Genomic DNA, 14,136 nt, shown 5'->3' on the forward strand with positions numbered 1-14,136 from the left:
AAAGAATGCATTTATTTATGCAAAATTCCAAAGTATGTAGTAACAAGCGCACACCTGCAACATATGAACCTAACGGGTAGTCAGCAATTAAGTTGGTTGCACTTCAGTATTGTACATATAAATAACCTTCATTTTGGAAACAAATAATTGTACAACATCGTAGTTACCTACATACATATACATACGTACATATTGCTAAATTTGCTCGTGTAACTTTGTACAGTTCTATAAAATTAGAACACTTCCGACAGTCTTAACAATATGTTTTCGACTTTACACATTTCATGTTGAATAATTATAGTTGAAATTTAAACTGGTTAAGGAATAAGTGAGCAATTTTCCGATATGGCAAATTTCATGCAGTTTAACAGAGCTTCTTTAAACGAACCGAACTGCATCGAAACCGTTATACCGAAAAAAAATTTTGATTTATTCTCTTTGGTAATTACTTATTCATTTAGTAAATACAGTTATTGGTTATGGGTTATTGGTTATTGGTTGAAAATATATGCTGTCAAAAAGAGATATACCTTCAATTTCATATGGAGAAAAGAAATGTATTTAAATCTTCAACATCATCATCATCAAATTTGCTTAAGGGGACATGAATACCTCTCGAACTGCGAATAGTACCGAAAAACACGTTTTTCGAAAAAATCTCGAAAACGCTACTTTGAAAAGAAAAATTCATGTTGTTTTCAGCGACCCGAAATTAGCTTGAAAAACATTTTTTTTTGTGTTTTGGGTTCATGCGTGGTGTTATAGTTCAAAAAGATTATTTGTTAATCATAGAATTCCCTCGGCCATGCACACTTTCTTTGTTCATCTCCAAGTATGGATTATGCTGTGTTACGTTTAAAATTTTTCAACAGATTGAATGTGTTTCTGTTGAAGTTCCATTAAATTATTGTTTTCTACAAAATAAGCGGAAGAAATGTTCCCACTTTAGTTTAAAAAAGTTGGCCTCCTTTTTAACACTTTACACTTGCGGTTTTAGCATTGTTTTGGCACACTTTTATCTCCATTATGGCACTCCTCCTTCGCTAAAGAAAGTTGGCAGCCCTGCTTATGCCTATTTACTTACGTATACGTATATAAGTGTGCGCTTATGTATGAACTTAATATGTATTGTTTATTAGCACAAGTGACATGTGTTAAAAAAAAATTGAGATTCAGTGTCAAGAACGTTAGTATTTTATCAGTATGCGTGTTCGTACGTATGTACTTATTTAAACACACTGCATTTATTAACCCGACCGTCATACAAAGACGATTTAGCTTCATAAGTAATCGCTAGAATTAATTAAGATCAGTCTAAGTATACAAAAATTTTCAAAGCTTCAACCTTAAGTCTTGTAGCGGTCTCCGAAAAACTATATGAAAATGTTATGTGAAATTGCCACCAGGCCTTGAAATGACAAAAAAAGTGCGCGACTAGTATTTAAAAAATGTTGTTTATGAAGTCAACCTTTGTACAAAATTTTAAAGCACATTATCTGGATAAAAAAAAATTTACTATACAAAAATTTATTAATAATAATAAAGACCACAGGATCGCTTTTGTGGAAATAATTCCAGAGTTGACACTGTATCGAATATTAGCCCTCGAACATAAGCGCAGAGGATAGCCATTAAAAGTAAGCTCCATTTGGGGTTATAAAAATTTGTACATTAGGGTGGTCCAAATTAAGAAAAGTCGGAATTTGAATGTCCCTTGGGATTATTCTACATCGAAAAAATATATCCCTATTTTTTTGTTTTGAAATCAAAAAATATTTAGAGGTCGCTCAAAGCGCTCAAAGTCTCAATCAACTTTTCGTAGAAAAAGTATGGAATTCTTGAATATCAATATTTTTTTTATGGGAAAACTCTTGTTCTGTTCAGGAGACTTCCAACGAATTCCCAATCGTTTATTTAACCATTTTTTAATCTTAAAGGTTTTTTATTTTTCCCCCCATTGCATTTACTTGCTTTTTCTTTGGGGTTTTGACGGACCTATAATATATGGTTACTATAAAAAATGGTTAAATAAATAATTGGGAATCTCCTGATGAGAAACAGAGTTTTCCGATCGAAAAATATTGATTTTCAAGAATTCTATGCCATTTCTGCGAAAAGTTCTTTTTTTCCCCATATAAAATAAATGGAAACCTTGAGGTGGGGTATATTTCTTTCGGTATAGAACAATACTAGTGGTGAGAGCAAACAAATTCCGACTTTACTTTTTCACATGCATTTTTGGACCACGCTATTGAACATACATACATATTAGGGCACGCGCGAGGGGTTATAAAAATCATGATGTCATTAAGTCATAAATTTTAAAACGTTGAAAATTATTTGCTGCGAATCAAAAAAAAATAAAAATACTTTCAACTTCTATAAAATTTATGACATTCTTACAATACGACTGGATTTGATACCTTCCCAGCCAGCAGATAAACGATTTTTTTGCCGACAGTAGGACAAAGCCCATGTGAAGTTCAGAATAAAATCGTTTTCAACGAATAACTGAATCAGAAACATTTCAGAAAAACAGTCGAAATCATCTCTGTTTCACAACCATTTTTCTGTACATACATATGTATGTTTCGGATGAACACTTAAGTGGGATAATGGATCCGAAAAACGAATGAAACATCAAGCTTTTATATGAAATTGTTCCCATTTTCGGATAGGTACGTTTCCGGACATTTTTCTGGCTGAGTGCTCAACCACCCAACTGCGGAACCAAAAATAAAGATGTTGCCCCGCCACCATTACCGCTCTCTTGATGTGATAAGTAGAAACAAATTAATCTCATAATCTCATAGTTTATTCTAGAGTCTTAAAATTATTTTTATGTTATTTAGTTAAGCTACTCAGGTTGTCATGGTCTCATACATATTTATGTATTTCGTTATTTAAATTAAATATACAAACTATTCCACCTTGACGATAAAAATTAAATGTCATTATCTTATTAGACAGGTTGTCTAATATGAATCAAACCAGACAAATAAACATCAAATTAACAGGCTTTTATTATTAATTAATAAATGCAGAAATACGTACATATGTATGTATGTACATTAGAGTGGTTCAAAAAACAGCAAAGTCGGAATTTTAATGCCTCATATAAAATACATGGATAACTTTGAGGGCATTGGGTATATTTTTCGGGGTACAGAACAATTCTAGGAGGTGGCGGCATTAAAATTCCGACTTTACTCCTTTTTGGACCACTCTAATGTACATACATACATATGTATGTGAGAAATATGAATAAAATTTTGTTATCAAATACAATAAACATCGTTACACGTCGTACGTGAGATGTCAAACATTTCAGCATTTGATAACTTTACTGATAATAAATTCAATAAAATTGGAAATAGCCATATTAGGGTTGTACACTTAACTATGTTCAAACAAATCCTAAAGTTTTTCATTTCGTTAGCCATAAATTAATTCCAAGAAACGACATTTAAAAAATATTGAAGGCAGGGATGTGCGTTTTTGAAAGAACGAAATATTATTCAAATAAAAAATCTAATTTTATGTATAATTTTTCAAGTAATTTCGGAGGAAGTATAAATTTTCATGCATCATGGGGAAACTTTAAATAAAAAATTTCTATTCAGCGTTCAAATAATTTTGAATGAAAAGTAAATTTGTATTCTTCATTCAAGTCTTTTCGGATGAATAATCATTTTTTAAATTTATTATTCAATTATCCTTTCTTCATCATCGTAAGTACATATTTATATGTTGAATAAAAATTTCTTCTTTATTGGAAATTCCTTGATTAAGAATAAAAATGTATTATTCATTCAAAATTACTTGAATAATGAATGATTCATTTTAGACAAGGTTTACATTCAGCAAATTTAGTACTTCGAAGATTTATATTTATGCATGTATGTATGTTTAGTTAGTATACATTCATTTGTTACTATTGTTATTAGATATCACAAGCAAGCAGTGGTTTCATGGAAGAAATGTGATTATTGCCTTTATCATGAACTTTTCATAACTTCCTGAAATATATCTAGTTCATAACAAATGTTAAATTAAATTATATCAAACGAAATAATTTTTTTTGTGAAACTCTTTTGAATGGTCTAATTCAAAATGTAGGTCAATTCTAAAATCAAGTATTGCGATTAATATATGTACATATACTTGTATGTACATACATATGTATGCAAGTTTCTTACCACTTCAAGATCCCACAAATAAAATTTCATTTTATGTGTCAATTGCAAAACATAAAATTTGTTCAAAGGCATTACATGAAATTCCACTATAAATGCACTCGAAAATTCCATAACCTACTTGCGAAATAATCCCATAGGCGGTTGTTGCTATTAGTTTGTATAAAAAAACATTTACATATTATTTACTAATTGATTCCAAGTTACTGACCCTTTATTCGGAAAAACAATATGCATACCTACATACATATACTATATGTAATATGTGCATGAAAAAATATACATATGTTTGTATGTAAATTGCACATTCGTATGCGTACTTCCCCAAATAATACCGCCGGTACACAGAGGAAAAATATGAATTATAAAAAAAAAGAAAAAACTGTTTCTAAGAAAAAACTGTTCGCAAAGGGTTAAAAGTTATTTCACACTGCAAAAAAATTTAAATTTTTTCACTTAAAAAATTCTATATGCTATTAAGATAAATTCAAAGAACTTCAGAAGTTACAAGGAAAAGTGGTGAGAGACGCCGAAACGTGGTAAGTTTTCCTCAAAACGACTTTTTTAAACAGGTTTACACCATATATCAAGATCTATTAGGGCAATTCTTTTAACGTTATGAATTGTATAAACAAAAAATTTTGTATGGAAATTTATGTCGTTTTCATCCAACCACTACCATTTATTAAATTATTTCCCTACGTAGCGTCATAGCTTTTACATTCATAAATAAGAAAATAATTATTTGGCAATTTTCAAACAATGCACAGTTGAGAAATATTGTACACCGTCTTCCGCAATTTCATCATTATTCCAATTATTTTAATTGTTTCTAACGATTTTCTTTAAATTTCTTCTAGAGCACATATCTACTATTTTAACTATTTTTGTTCTATTTTATTTGGTAGTAATTTTTCTTTGTGTACCTACCCAGTGTCGCACTATCGACAAATTGTGTATGTACGTGTATTCACTTGAAGCAATTAATTGGCGTTTGATCAGGTCCAATGAACACTATTATGATAATTTTAGCACGTTCGGTCTCGTTTTTCATTTAACAACTATGAGTGGACGTCTCGGCACTCAATCACGTTTTTTAAGTTCAAATTGAGTGTTTATTTATGTGCTGTGGATTTTTTATTTACATACATACTATTAGGGTATTCCATATTTTACCAAATGAAAATTTTTAAATGTCCACTTCATTTGCATTAGAAGATTAAAAACTGGTTAAATATAAATTAAAGCGGATAGCTGAAGCCATCTATATATGTATGCATACATAGGTATCAGATGAATTTTATAAAACAAGCTACATATGCATGTATGAATGTTTAAAGTTCTATTAAAATTGCATCTGAAACTACACCTATGATTACCCAAAACCAAGGCGAATTCACATAGTGTGTGTTACCGGCGAAAATTGATTTTTGCTGCCGTTGTACTGATTGTCAAAATGATGTGTTTGTTGTAAATTTGTTTTGTACTGATCAAGGCGCATTTATACAAGGTGGTATTGTAAAATCAGCTGATTTATTCGCTTCACATGTACATATTTTGTTTTTGCTTTTACTGATTTGACAGCACACCCACCAATAGCAAAAACAAGATACATGTAAAATTTGGGGCGAATTGAAATTTGACATAACACCACCTTGTATGAATTCGCCTTGGTACTGATTGTCGTCGTGCGCCGCCGCTACGCAGGCATACATAATAATAAAATAAAGATAAAGACCCGCAATATATTAGAATACATACATTTTTTTTTTGTAAATAAGGAGATATCTGGAGATGCGTAGGGAATTTCACGAAATTTCGGGCGAAATCGGGGAATTTCATTGTCGAAATCGGGGAATTCTCAAAAATGAGTTGGCCACCCTGAGGTCTTCACTAAAACACAATTACCGAAAAAAACAAGTAGAACGACTGAAAGCGTGGAGAAAAAAAACTATCACAACATTATTGTTTTCAGATTGACATATGTATGTATGTCAAAGGGAAAGCAGCGGAGGTAGCTTTAGGAAGAGTATATTTTACTGGACTTTTGCAACAATTGGTAAATCTGACTTTTGACCGGTTTTTCTGCATAAACACTACTTCTATGTGCGCCGTTTCTACAAGCACGCCGTATAATTTGTTTTCCTGCGTCAAAGCGCAGTTACCCATGGACGTAAAAACGGAGAACGTGTCGGCTGACACGTTTTTAAAATATTTTTTTTTTAATGACGAGATGGTTTATTTTGTGAGAGTCAACCACTTTGTGTAATTTGTTGTCGAAAACTTATGATGAGATATATTTAGGAAGGTGTTAAAAATCTGGTTTTGCAAACATTTAAATTTTATTGCGGACTCCGATAGAATACCTATCCAGTAATAATATTTGTACGGCAAGATTTTTCTTCAAGGCGACAAACCCCTAGAAATGGGCGTGTCGATTGTAGGACTACAGTTGGCAAAACGCAGATTTTATTGCGGATTTCGGCAGAATATCCCTTCGTTAACAGAATTAGTATAGAACCCATTTGAAGCGGATCGGAGACATGACATCATTTTTTTACGAAATCCGCCCGACTTAAAAAAGAGTGGCTCAATAGGAATCAGGGTGTCCAGATTGTTTAAATAAATAATATAAAAAAACTTTTTAATATACAACGCTTTTATAAATGGACTAAAAAGTAGAAAATAATATTTCTCAGTCCCATAGAATCTGTTTTGATAACTTTTGATTTTGAAATTTTAGCAAAAGTCATTATAAACAATCTATGAAATTGAAAATGAAAAACGTGGAGCGCATGCATTAAATCGATTTAACAAATTTTTATTTTATAAATTAGATCTTGTTATATAGTTTTTAAAACGAAAAACTAATATAATACCTTCAGAAGGTAAGAATAAATAACACAAATCACCTATATATGTAATAGGGATGTATAACCGATTTTCTTTAAAAATACGCATACTATTTAAAAATATTTTTTTTAAACACATTTTGCGATAGGACTGCGCAATTATTAAGTTTGTTATTCATATTAATTGATTAATCGCACAATCCGATTTTAAGAGCTCGGCGCTAAAAATAAAATAAAAACCTATAATAAGGCGAAATCAGCTATTTCCACAATTTCTTCAAAATCTTCTGTAAACTTATCGTGGAAAACTAAGTTTTGTATATTTTTATAATTGGAAAGAATTTATTTGAAGGAAAAAAATCGCCAATGGCGATTTCATAAATTTTTACGTGCAAATATCCAAAAAAAAAATCGCCGAATTGGCGCGGAATCGTCAAATCTGGACACTCTGATAGGAATATAAATTGTCTTCCGTTGAGAATCGAATCACGGGGCGCAGGCTTACTAGACGAATAAAAACGCAGCACGGTGTTATACACTCTTTTAGGGACTAGCCGCACTTATTTTTGAATTTATGCAGGGTTTTGGATCTGAGATATAAATTCATATATATAAGTACATGTGTACATACATACGTATTCATAAGCAAGTATGTATGTTACTCACTTAACTTTATGAGGGCAATCAATAATTCCACTTTCATAAATTCATACTCCAACCAAGGCAGACGCACTTTCATTAATTGATTCAATTACGCGGTATGTATTTCCTTACTTTGTAGATAAGAAGCAATTGTATTGAAGTCAATTGAAGAATTGAACAAGAAAATTGTTACGATACAAATAAGGAGCATTAAAAACAGCCGAGGCACCAATCTATAACACTTTAGAGGAGCCCTCAGTTAATGAGCTTTTTTTCAGCAAAAAGAAAAATTCTCACATTTAATGGATATGGTGACACAATGCAATCCTTAATTTATAATAGAAATTTGTGCCTCGATATCGATCCAATCCGTCCAAGATTAGCAATGGGTTCCATTGAATTTAATACATGCGAAGTAAAGGAACATCTTACCTTTCGCTACCTATTAGCCTCTTGAATAATGTAATTTCTAATCCTTAATTTGCAGGTTGCCATGGGTATCCCAATCTTCACGCAGTGAAAGATTGGTAGCTTTCCTGGCTGGGTTATAGGCTCTACAATTTCCGTCAATATCTCTATGTCCGGTACCCATATGAGTTTGAAGACGATGCTAATATAATTTAAGGCTGCCAGGCATTTCTATGCAAACTTTGATCTTCAAATTACCGCGCTCATTGATTTGATAGCCGCCTGGCTATCCGAGAATATATTAATCGTAGTACATAGATACCTTTTCTGCCTGATAGACGCTACAGTGACCCGGAATTCTGATGGATAATTTCAATTATAATTCTTTCGAAAAAACTCTGTAGCCAACCCTGTTGTCTAGCTTGGACCAATTGCCACTCTCTTATTTCTCGTCTTAAAGAGTCTATCGAAAATGGGTTCGGGGGCTGAGTAGTATATTTCTTGGTTACAACCACACATAGTGTGAAGTATCAAAACATGACCGAACCGCCGATCTTTCTATAGCGGCATATTTTTTAGTCTGAGCGCCGAAGTGGTGATTACGTCTTTCCTACCAGATTCACTGCAGGCCAATTGGCTAGCACTTTTTGCGCTTTATTTGGGGAGATCCCTAAGCCACACGAGATACATAAAAACGCTCTTCTTTGAACCTTACTCAGGAGTTTAAGGTAACTTCTCTTTTGAGTTGATGGCCACCATACAAGTATTATATACAGTGGCATAGGCCTAACTACGGAAGTATAAAGCCAATATGTAATACGGGGTATTAAACCCGATCTGCAATGTTGGGCATCTTAACTTTTCCATGTGACTTGACTAGACTTGACTTACATTTGACTAGACTTACATTTTTTCCCGACAGATTGAACAATCGTATATACGTATGTACGTACTTGTAAGCACTTTTGTCGGTCCACATCTACGGCCATTCTTGCCTTATAACGGTTATGTCGAATACGTTCTATTTTTTATGTAATTAGATTTTTATTTTCAGTATGTTTAGATCCAAAATATCAATTCATTTGTACTAATTTTAATTTATAGAATTCTGGTCTGAGAGACGAACTTGAAATGCGGACATCTCGCGCACATCATAGTATACTTAGATATACAACTTCCTGTATTTTTGTGATATTAGCATCAGGTGAGTTTTGAATTCATATAAAATTCTTCAGTTCCACAAGTAAGGCCCTTTCTACAGTATTTTTCCCAGCACAAACCACGGCAGTGGAATGGTCTGTGCGGAATGCGAATAATTCATGGCTAACCGTGTCTACACACGACCTCACTATATTAGTTCAGGAAAATAAAACTTTTGAAGTTCTATTAAAGTAAGTACTAAGGCGCGTGGTGTTTAGTTTGACATGCAATAATTCCGACGCAAAAAATACACAATTTCATCAATTTATTAGTGGTTCACCGGATCAAGATATCTCCGTGAGTTTGGTGAGACAGCATGAGGCTCTAGTTAAATTGTATCCAAATGACTTCACAATCAGCTCGGCGAATCCACAAAACCAGACAATCTACGTGCTTGGCGTGCAACCTGGAAATTTGGAAATCACGGCTAAAAGTGTACCAGACGACTTAGGGTTGTAAGTAAGCCTCATCGATTTCACCAATGAGTAAATTTACAGTAATTTATTTTTTATTTTTTCTTGAACAGTGTGGACGACTTGTTTGTTCGCGTTACTGTTGCCAATTCCGAGGCTATAATTTATATATCTGTAGTATTTGGATGGATTTATTTCGTAGCGTGGTCCATCTCATTCTATCCACAAATCTATATTAATTTCAAGCGCAAGTCTGTTGTTGGACTCAACTTTGACTTTTTGGCGCTTAACTTGGTCGGCTTTGTGTTGTACAGCATTTTCAATTGTGGCCTTTATTGGATACCTGAGATACAAGCAGAATATGCTAGCCGCCATCCACGTGGTCTAAATCCAGTATTATTGAATGATGTTGTATTTGCGCTACATGCAGTTTTTGCAACAATTTTGACAATCATTCAATGTCTCATTTATGAGGTGAGTAAAGGAATAGATACAAATAACTTTTTTTCGAAGTACACGTATAGGGACCTAAACCTCAATACTAGGCGCTGTCAATCAATATTAGTTGCGTACGCGTACCTGTTAATTATTGAAAGTTATCAAAAACTATCAGAAAAACGTGCAAAGTAGGGGAAATTGAGAGAGCAAAGTGACATTTCATTTTGAGGGGAAGCTGTTAGTTTCTGCTGGAAAAATGTTTGCCAACAGGAAACCAGCTGATCAAAAATAGCTGGTAGGAACTTACACAAATCCAAAAAGGAACAGTCCAGCGCCTTCGTCTTGGTCTGCAGGCTGTATCGGAGATACACCCGCTAAATTTAAACGTAGAATACGTGGTATGGTTAAGAGCATATCCAAGTCAAAAACGAAAGCACAAACTAAGAAAAAAATATCGATAACAAAAGCGATAATAAAATCGATAACAAAATCCATAAAAATATCGATAACAAAATCGTTAACTAAATCGATTACAAAATCGATAAAAAATCGATTACAAAATCTATCGAAAAATCGATTACAAAATCGATAACAAAATCGATTCCAAAGTCAATAACAAAATTGATAACAAAATCTATCAAAAAATCCATTACAAAATCGGTAATAAATTCGATAAAAAAATCGATAAAACTATCGATAACAAAAGCGATGGCAATATCGATAGCAAAATCGGTAAAAAAACCGATAAAAATACCGACAACAAAAGCGATAACAATATCTATAGAAAAATCGATAAAAATATTGATGACAAAAGCGACAAAAATATCGATAACAAAAGCGATAACAATATCGATAGCAAAATTGTTAAAACAATCAAGAAAAATATCGATAACAAAACCGATAAATAATCAATAATAAAATCAATAACAGAATCGATTACAAAATCGATAACAAAATCGATAAAAATATCGATCATTATATCGATAAGTTCCGAAAATATCGATAGCAAAATCAATAACAACATCGATACAAATTTCGATAACAAAATCGGTGAAAATATCGGTAACAAAACCGATAAAAATATCGATGGCAAAATCGATTAAAATATCGGCAACAAAATCTATAAAAATATCGATAACAAAATTGATAACAAAATCGATAAAAATATCGATAACAAAACCAAACAGATCCACATTAACTGAAACTTTCATATGTACGTATATATGCATTTACATATGTACATACGCTGCGATCAAAAGCCGCATTACATACGCATACATACTTTTTGTCTCCTTCCCACACTTCCAACATATGCACGTGTTTGCAAAATGATGACGAGGTGATTTTGTATGGAAAATCATTTATGCCCATATATTTGAATAAAATAAACATATATAGAAGATATCAACCAATACTTCCCATATACCAAACGAAAGGAAAACTCTTGAATTTTTGATTAAAGAAAACAAAAACAAAATCATTCGAGCGGTTTTCGAGCATTTTGGTAATGAAAAAAATTTGCAAATTTTTTCATCAATTTTTTGCCTTAAAATGCTCAATATTTGTTAAATTTATATAAAATTTGTACCCGATAATATTTCTACTGCTCCAAAGAACCTATATCCCGAAAATGAAAGTTATATATGCCAACAATAAGTTGCTAGAGCACTTTAAAGGCTCAAAATTTACCCCAAAATAAGGCAATGTTTACCGTTGTTTTTACGACAGAAACCGAATTTGGTTATTTACAAAAATGAATCTACCGACAGGTTTGGAATTTTATCTTTGAAACGCCACACTTTTCTTTGAAATCGTATTATTAGTTCTCGTGCAATAAGCGTTTTTGTGAAGCTCTAAAAATTACAACTACAACATTTGAACATAGCCCCCATACCTTAAGGTAAGACGTATTCTACGTCAAAACTGAATTTGATGATTTCGAAGTTAAAAATAATAAAATGCGGCTAATTAAACTTGCAAGAACTAAGTAGTTATTCGTTTAATCAATAAACTGTGTCAGGATAACACTTTGCTATTAGTTTTCGTACGTTTTAAATTTTACACTTTTGAATGTAAACAAAAATTCCATCAGCTGTTCGTCTAACTTGCAAGTTTCTACAAATTTTCTGTGCGCGCACTATTCTGAATATTTTTCTCTTATGAGAGAACAGATGGCATTTCGCCGGAAATTTGCGGTTGCATATTTTTTATTGGAGATTTTATACGAACGTACCTACTGTAACAGATTTTTAATTTGTTGATCTTCAAATGGTCACATTAGGGCCGTTCAGGATGTTGTGAAAATGGTTTTCGATTTGCAGTTGGAATTGCATTTGCAAATATTATGCTTGCTGCCATGGCAACCTTGTGCATTTTATTGTTGTGAATTTACAAATGCACGGCCTGAACAGCCCCATTGTCTGCTCGAAAGCATGAAAAGGAGCTAAGCAGATCATACTTCCCTGTAAAAAATGGGACTAATCCGGGATGACTCCGGGAGCAATCGCAAAGGAGCATGCGACTAATAACTACCACTTTTGATCTCTTTATATGGAATGAACTGTTCACTTTTGTTCGAGCATGTCCTATGAAGAGACTAATTGTTCACCTTTATACCCGAACGGGTATAAAAAGCGGCTAGTCACTTTTAAAAAATAAAAATAAAAATTTGCGCCAGCTGAGATTCGAACCGGGGTGCTCAGTTTTGTTAGGCGAATACTCTCCCTGCGTGCCAACGCCGCACATAAAATTTCATTGACTAAGTGCGTACATATCATTAAATCGTTAATAGTACCCGTTAGCGTTGAGTTGGGGACTAATTGATCTCCAATTATACCCATAAGAGACGAGTCGAGACTAATTGATCTCCATTAGTACCCGTATGAGACTAGTTGCGACTAATTAATGCCCTATTGTACCCGATTGAGGTAATCTCGGATACTCTCTTTAGAGATTAGTCGCACAATTTTTTGCAGGGTTGCTTATGCCCGCCAAATATATTCTCACTTTTCCATTTGAATTTTCCAATAAGCGAGCAAACCCTATGTGTATGCGGTTTCTAACACCTAGCGCCTAATTGCACACTACGTTCTCGATAAACTCACATGAAAAGGGCAACACAAATATGTGCACAGCTGCATGGGTGAAAAAGTTGGGTGCTTTCCAAAACGTCAAAATACAAAGCATACGTGTCTTTTATTTCTAAACCGCATTAGAAGAAAAAGTCTAACTTGCACAGCCTAGTATAAAATGAGCATCTAACCGCGGCTGCGCACTTTTGGAATTACAATCTACTGAAGTTTAGAAATAAAAGAGACCGATGCTTTGTGTTTTGACGTTTTGGATTGCAGCCATTGCACTTATATACGAAATTTTTTCCGTACATACATGTGTATGTATATGCACTTCTCACATGTATATCACATAACAAAACTCATTAAAGTAATAAGTTGAAGTCACTGAAATCATGCTGAGCCTAGCTTGAAGTATAACTCCACAAAACTCTTCCGGAGTTTATAAGCAGACTTTCCATCTATATACCTACATACCAATATGGAATTCCGACTGGAAATGAAACAGGACCAACCGAGTGAAGTACTGTTGTTGTTGGAGCGGCTAACGCTGCTAGAGTCGTCAATCAGCCCTCAATCGTTTTCGTCAGGCTTAAATAACGGTACGTCCAGAAAACGTTTTGCAAAGATGGGGTCAGACCAGAGGGAGAGCGATTTTAGTTAAATTGTTTTTGGTTACCATTGGGGTTTTGAAAAATTGAAATGTGCTTCTTTCACTTAATCCCTTGAGTTCCGCTGTTCTCACAACGGGAACTTTCTCAAATACGTGCTCCACAAAAAAAAATTGTTTTAATTTGTAATTATGTATTACATCATTATTACAGCGCGGCCAACAGCGGATCTCAAAAATCGCATCTGGTATCTTGGGTGTGTTCGCCATAATTGTATTGGTCATCGTAATTCTCGCCGCAGTTGA

At 33.3% G+C, this 14,136-nt stretch overlaps 1 protein-coding gene across 2 annotated transcripts in view; it reads left to right on the plus strand.

Moving 5' to 3' along the window:
• Positions 1-14,136, plus strand: part of LOC118737216 (cystinosin homolog) — a gene marked incomplete at its 3' end in the record, with an annotated part of 59,194 nt that extends 45,058 nt beyond the window's left edge. For both annotated transcript variants that reach the window (XM_036467585.1, XM_036467584.1), the window contains 5 exon segments: positions 9,203-9,302; positions 9,360-9,489; positions 9,571-9,753; positions 9,825-10,185; positions 14,045-14,136. In XM_036467585.1, coding sequence (XP_036323478.1) covers positions 9,230-9,302; positions 9,360-9,489; positions 9,571-9,753; positions 9,825-10,185; positions 14,045-14,136 — 839 coding nt within the window.

This window comes from Rhagoletis pomonella, unplaced genomic scaffold, assembly GCF_013731165.1.
Source record: "Rhagoletis pomonella isolate Grant_MI unplaced genomic scaffold, Rhpom_1.0 Rhpom_scaffold_00004, whole genome shotgun sequence".
In the NCBI taxonomy this organism is placed as follows: Eukaryota; Metazoa; Arthropoda; class Insecta; order Diptera; family Tephritidae; genus Rhagoletis; species Rhagoletis pomonella.